The 7,107-nt window shown below is 55.9% G+C and overlaps 1 protein-coding gene across 1 annotated transcript; it reads left to right on the top strand.

Moving 5' to 3' along the window:
* Positions 1–771: 771 nt before the first annotated feature.
* Positions 772–4,175, top strand: PRG3 (proteoglycan 3, pro eosinophil major basic protein 2). Its single transcript, XM_032413818.1, is given in 7 exon segments — positions 772–829; positions 1,284–1,393; positions 1,395–1,597; positions 2,254–2,386; positions 3,220–3,294; positions 3,296–3,350; positions 4,132–4,175. Coding segments are annotated over 7 exon segments (678 nt in total).
* Positions 4,176–7,107: the final 2,932 nt, after the last annotated feature.

Raw genomic sequence — 7,107 nt, 5'->3', positions numbered from 1 at the left:
TGGCCAGAGGAAGGCTTCTCCTGGGGTTAAGGAGTGTTGTTCAGACTGGGGCACTTTAGGGCCAGTAATAATGCCTGGACAATAGTCAGCTGGGGTCTTCTTGAGCACACCAGGGCGTCTGGGTACCCACATGTGAAGGGGGCCCCGGGAGGTAGGCCTCTGCAGTCCCAGCAGACAGCAGGGCTCAAGGGTGAGAGGACTGAGCAAAACTCTTATCAGCTCCTCTGCTCTCCACCCCAGCTGGGGGCAATCATCCTGACCTCTTCCCACTTCCCCAGAAGCCCAGTATGAGAGCTGCCTCTGGGGCCCAACAGCCAGAAGCACTGAGAGTGGCAGCCTCAGACTCCCAGAGGCGAGTGCTTGACCCAACATGGCATGCACCTCTGAAGCCCGTCCTCAGGACTATTATGGCCACCATCCTTTCCCCTCATTCCCCAGGGTGAATGAACGTGGCCCTGACTCAGAGCAGGCCTGTTCCTGCAGGGGCAAGGGTCTGAGCTCAGGGCCGTCCCAGGGAGCAGGGATGGGGCTTTCAGGAAAAAGGGACTTTTGTACCTGAGCTGACATCCCACATCCTTTTCCTAATTCTCCAGTTCAGGGTCTGTTCACTGGGGAGGAAGGAGTGCTCTAACCAACACTTTGCCCCTTAATCAACTGGTTAAACAAGCATTTCGTCCCCTACGTGCCAGGGGTTGTGCAGACACACAGGACACCCACATGGAGGGAAGGGGGAGCTGTGTCCCTGAGTGGACATGAAAGGCCTGAGTGGACATGAAAGGCCCCCTGCTCCTGTCGCTTCTGCTGGGGACAGTCGCTGCTCTCCATCTGGGTAAGCCTCGCCTTCCTGTCTCACCAACCTTTCTCTTTTCTCCTCTTTCCTGCAGCTTTTTTGCCTCATGGGGCCAGGGCCCCAGCTGCCCCCCTTCAGTTGACCCAGCCCATCTCTGTTTCGATTTCTCCTGGACTCGGAACTGTGACCCAAACTTTCTGTCAGGGCTACTTCACAGGAAAACCCACCCACCTGTGAAGATGAAGGGCTTCTCACAGGTGCTTCCTCCCACCTCCACAATACACACCTGCGGTGTCAGCCAGAAGTCAGGATCTCATCCATTTGTGCTTATAACCCAAGCGTTCTCACCTCACCCAATGCTAAGGAGATCCAGTATTGGCTCCAGACGGTGGCTCTAAGAAGGCCTGCACGGGCCTTCAGAGCTGTCTGTGGTCCTGGAACAAGTGAGCCCCCCCCCCCCCGGACCTGATAGCAGGTTACCCCTTCTTCCCAGAGAATAATGGCCCCAGTCTGGACAGCCGAGAGACATGGGCAGACCTAAGTCAGAATCTGGAATGTTCAGGGGTGCAGGAGGGAGACTCGGCCCTGACCCAGGAGGTGATTTCAGTCTGAGGGAGAGGAGACCAAGCCTTCCGGATATCAGGACACATTTGAGGATGAGGAGGCCATGGATTCCGACCCAGCTGCCCTAGACAAGGACTTGCAGTGCCCCAAAGAAGAGGACACAGTTTAAATTCCGGGCAGTCCTGGGTGCAAGACTTGCCGCTTCCTGTTGGTGCGGAACCTCGAGAAATTTGTAAACGCTCAGGTAAGTGGCAGGGAGGCTACTGTCGAGGACTGGAGGCGGGGAGGAGAAGAGACTGGACTCAACCTTCTCTTCCCTTTTATCTCCAAGCCTAGTGTGTGTCAGGATCTCCTAGAGGTCTTGTTAAAATACATTTCTGGCTTTGCAAATCTGGGGCGGGGCTTGAGAGTTTGCATTTATAACAATTCCCAGGTAATGATGGTGTTGTTGGTCTGGGGACTGCACTTTGAGAAACACTGTCTGGACGAAAGGCTTTGGTATTAGATATGCCCGTGTTCAATCTGGCTCTGCCTGTCATTGGTTGTGTTACTGGGCAAGTCAGCTCACCTTTTGAGATTTCAGAGTCTTCGCTTGTCAAATGGAGACATACAGTACCAACCTGTTAGGGCTGTGGTTGAGGATTAAATGAGACAACACATGGAAGTATTTGGAACAGTCCCTGGGTCACTAAAACTCTCAGCAAATGGTATGATTATTCCGAGTATTATTAGTTTTTGCAAAAAGTTCTGACCACAGAGAAGGGACACAAGATGGGATTGAGAGGGGCAAGTAGGTCACTGATTTCTGACCTGCAAAGGGATGAGAAGCTCTCTCCTGGAGGCTCAGAGACTTGAGAAAAACCAGCGAGTTCTCTACCCTACATTTTCTTCTTTCTGCCGGATGTCTGCAGAAGGTGCTGCAGGGGCCACCTTGTCTCCATATACAACTACAACTTAGATTATCGCATCCTGTGCATGGTCAGAGGGGTCGACGAAGGCCGGGTCTGGATCGGAGGCTTGCTCAAGGGCTGGGTAAGTGAGGCACCAACCTCCGCAGGGACAGGAAGTTCTCTCTGACTGCCTCCAGGGAGCCCCTGCTGGCCGTCTAGCCGCATCTCAGCAGCAGAGGAGGCCAGTCTCAAGCAGCAGGCAGGGCTGTGCTGGAGCTGGCTTGGACAGGGTCAGGAGGACCGATGATTCCGGGCATCTCATTCCAGCTCCATGCTCATGGACTTCATGCCTGTAGCTTGAAATCTGCCCCCCGTGGACATACGCACACCAAGGAAATGGGCAATTGTTGTAAATCAGGGTTCCTTCTGCCCTCTGTGTTCTCACCGTCCCCCAGAGCTGGCTGTCGAACATTTCCCGGAGCATCACTGGAGTCAGGAGATAGGCTCCATGGTCAGCTTAGTGACCTATGAGCTGGATGACTTCCTTGGAGTCTCAGTTTCTTCATCTCTAAAATGGACCACTTCTCTCAAGGCAGCTCTGGGATTGTGGATGAATAGGTGCCATTATATTTGCCTCTCAAGCGTGGTCCCTGGGCCAGCAGTATCGGCAAACCGGGTAGCTTGTTAGGAATGCCCCATCTTGGGCCCCACCCTCGAGCTCCTGAATCAGAACCTGCATTTTAACAAGGTCCTCAGGAGATCTGTGTGCACAGTAAAGATGGAGAAGCCTGCTCTGTGTGATGGCTGGGGGTACTGGAATTGCCTGCAAGCCCTCAGGCATGGGTCTCTAGTGACTCTGGCTCCTGGCTGGGTGGGCAGTGAGAGGGGAAAGGAACACTCAGTGAGTCTTCTCTGGGGCTCCTGGATCTGTCTCCCTGGACCTCAGCCCTCTGACCCAGCCTATCACTTCTTTAGTTCCTGTGCCAGAGATTTCAATAGACTGATGGGAGCTGCGGGAATTTTGGATACTGGGCCCCAGGGCAGCTTGCGAAATGGGGAAGGCAACTGTGTGGCCCTATGCACCAGAGGTGAGGGGGACTGGGACCAGGGCAAGGGTGGGGGCAAGGTAGACTCTTACACACTGTACCTTTGAGGTCCCTGAACACACCTCCCTAAACTCACACCTTCCCGCAACTGGAGAAGCCACGTCCTCTGTGAGGAGGGCTGAAATGTAGGGATTCCTCAAAGCAAAACCAGGCGATGGGGTGCCCTGTATGGGAGCTAGATGGGGGCTCTCCATCCTCACCGGCAGCGCTAGGCTCGGGGCCTGGGGGCTGCTTTCCTTCCTCTGATATGAGGGCCACGAGGAGTGACTGACGCGACAGATGAGAGGAGCAGATGTGAATGCAAGGTATGGACAAGCGACGAAGGCAAGATGTGGGAATCAGGGCTGGCTGACGGATAATTCACCAGTTTGAATAGCATGGAAGCCAGATGTGAGGGAGCTAGCACCATGGCTAAGACCGTACGTGCTGGAGGAAGCCTGCCGCCATCCACATCCGGCTCTGCCTCTTGCAGGCTGAGACCCAGGCAGGTTATTACCCCCACTAAGCCTCACTTTCCCCATCTGTGAAATGGGGATGATGATAACATCTACCTGTTGGGGTCACTGTGAGGATCAAGTGCAATAGCCCACGGGCAGCACTTAGCACACTGCCTCCCTCCTCCCTCGGGAAGAGCCGGATGCACCTTAGCTGGAAGGGACACGTGGGGAACACAACTGGCAGTCCTGATCACGGCCAGCCGGAGGAGGGAAGGAGGGCCACACGCCACACAGGCGGCAGCTGACATCACCGTGCTCTCCACTGCTGGCGAGGCACTGACAGTGGACTTCATGCGAAAGGAGTCTGCCCTTCGTCTGCTCCTTCTAAGCCCGAGGCTCGAGGCGCGGAGCCCCTGCCTCGGAGCCCCCTCCCTTCACCACCCCCGGCAGCCCCCAGAACCCCCAGGCTGTCCCCCAGACTTTCCTGACTCTGTCTCATTATCGTGCACACTGGAGGACTGCCGGTGGAGCTGTGGATGGCTCCCTGCCGTGGGGCGGGCCGGGAAGCACAGCTGGAGCACCTGGGGCCCCGGGGGGCTGGTGGGCTCCCCATGGCTCTTCTCTGCCTGACCTGCTCCCCCAGGCACCGGGGGACCGCCTCATTTGTGCACCAGGCGAGACTGGCCCTCTTGCTTTTTTGGCCCCCGTAAGGGGTGCGGGGAGGGGGTGGGGAGTGGGACAGCTTTCCAATGTGGAGGGGATGTCACTCATTCAAGAATTGGGGTGCACATGGGGTGTAGTGAGATCCCACCTGGGGAACCACATGGGAGGGAGGAAGTCTCCTCTAGGGCAGCCGGCTCCTCTAGCCCTGGGTCTTCCTGGCCTCTCAGACACTGGCCCCTGTTTTCTATTCTCCCAGCCACCTGTGGCTGAGTTCCAAGTCCCCAGATCCTGAGATGTGTCCTCCACTCCTTTCCCAGGTGTGTCCCCCACCCCAATCCCTTCTCCCTCTCCCCCATCCCCAGCTGACCTCCCTAGAGAGAAGACATTCTCAGACGGGAGCTGCCTCCCACCCAGAGGGCCTTGGGGCAAAAGTTACAGCATCAGGTAGCAGTGTGGCTCCTGTCCCTATTCTAGAGCCCCAGGCCCCCCGCCGCTTTCCCTCAGCTCACTGTCTCAGACCCCGGGGACCCAGACAGACAGACGGAGGGAGAACACTGCTGCAGTTCTTTGTTCCAGGCAGGATGCTGGGGTTGATAGGCAGGAAGCTCGGACCTGAGACTGGGTATTAAGAGGGCAGAGAGCCCTAGGTTGTTGGGGTGGGGGGGGGGATGCAGAGAGAGAGACTTTAAGGCACAGAGCTAGCTAGCTAGCTAGATGATATACTTACTTCTTGAGCGCGTAGTTCTACATGGGGTGCAGGGAGAGTTGTGAGTGCACACACACGTGTGTATATGTATCTTGGTGTGTACAAGAGTCAATCCTTGTATACCTGTGTCCATCTGTGTCCATGTGAATCTATATTTATAAACATGCACAAATCTGTATGAGCCAGTGTGTGTCTGTGTGTTGAGTGTGTGCACATCTTCAACGCCTCTGTATATTTATGGATACATCTGGATGTTGTGTGCGTCTGTATAGCTCTGCCCCCTCACGTGCCTGGATCTGGGTGTGCTTGTATATGTGTGTACCAGCAGGTTTGTGAGTGCGCGTGTATGTGCGTGTGTGGCGTACGTATGTACGGGCCCACGTCTGTGTGTACATCTATCTGTCCAGGCACGCGATGGGATGCAGAGTTTCAGGAACAAGAAGAACAGTATTCTCAGATGGGCTTTGCTGCTAAAGGGGCGGGAGTTAATGGAACAGGTCAGGAATGGAGACCCCCAGGGGAAGGAGGTGGTGAAAAAGCAGGAGACGAGTCCCTTGAACATGAGCAGGCCCCTGGCAGCAGGACGACGGGCCTGGGCATTGCAATGAACGTCACCAATGCTGGGCCCAGGGACTGCCTCTAGTAGAGGCCTCTCCTCAGGAGAGGGGTCTGTCCATCTGCCCTGGATGGACACTGAGCCGGGAAGCTTCTAATCACAGCATGTTGGTCTTCCCAGGGGCAGAGAAAGGGGGCTCCCTGGGGGTCAGACCTTCCTCCCCCAGGTCCCTCCCTTGCATACTTTAACAAGCTGATTCTTGACGCTCTGCTTCTAAAAGGACAGTGGAATCCCGCTGGGGGTGGTGGGAGGATGCTCGGTAAGGGAAGATCTGCATAGGGAGCTCCGGGACTGGTATTTTCGCTTTTATCAGCCTCCACTTATCTCCTGGTTGGGGAATGAGCTGTAGCCAACACCAGTGGCCCAGTATCTTGCCAGCCAACACAAGAGATAGAGGCAGGGAGGGGAAGGGAGCGGGGCTCAGACCCCTCCAGACTGAGGCTCGCTTGAGGCAGGACAGGGAAGATAAGATATCTCTCAAATGTCCAGCACTGTCAGTTACTGGGCTTCAACTTCAACCATTATGCATTTATATCTTTGGCTGTTTAAGGCCTTTCAGTCTTGGATAGCCCTTGATTAAAAGGCGAATACTCTTGGGAGAAGAAACTCCTGAGGGTGTTATCTATTAAAACCTCTGAGAGGTTGATGGGTAACTTGTGGAGAACAAGGTTTTGCGAGAAAGAACAGAGGAGGGAAGGGTGTGTGTAACCGTCAGTGGCCGTGGGCTGGGGGGTTGTGGAGAAGAGGGGGATAATGCGGCGGAGGGTGCTGTGTGCACCGTTTCCTCCTCCTGAGGACCCAGGAGGACTGTTTCCCAGTCTTCCTTGTGGTGAAGTTGGGCTCTGCGGCCTGCCGCTGAGCCTGGCCTGTGCGGTGGGTTTGGAGGTGCCGTAAGCGTCTCTGGGGCCTGGCCTTTCCGGGGTCCGTGAGCCTCCCGTCCCCCCTTCCTGCCCCCGTGACTCAGCCTCCGTGTGTCTCGGATGGCACAGCCACCAGGCGGGGGAGGGGGCTGTCTGACCCACTGTGTGATATGGAAATTTGAGGTTCTGCTATTTCCTTGGTCCTGCAGCCTAGACACCTCGGTTAGCCCAGCACATACCGAAAGGAAGGGGCGCACGGATGTCCTGGTTTTTCTCAGACAGCTGTGGCACAGAAGTCAAGATCGCAGACTCTGGAGCCATAAAGCTCGGGGCTGGAGGCCCAGCTCTGCCGGCTCAGTCCCTTCCCCTTACTAAGCCTCAGTCCCCCTTCTGTAAAAGGAGGGTCACAGTTCACGACCCGCGTCGCGCACCCCGCCCATTGCTCAGCAGGGGTGAGTGATCTCTAAATGTTAGC

Source organism: Phoca vitulina, unplaced genomic scaffold, assembly GCF_004348235.1.
Source record: "Phoca vitulina isolate PV1807 unplaced genomic scaffold, GSC_HSeal_1.0 scaffold16, whole genome shotgun sequence".
Lineage (NCBI taxonomy): Eukaryota > Metazoa > Chordata > Mammalia > Carnivora > Phocidae > Phoca > Phoca vitulina.
The sequence above is the reverse complement of the archived record's forward strand: the minus strand, read 5'-3'. Positions and strand labels throughout refer to the sequence as shown.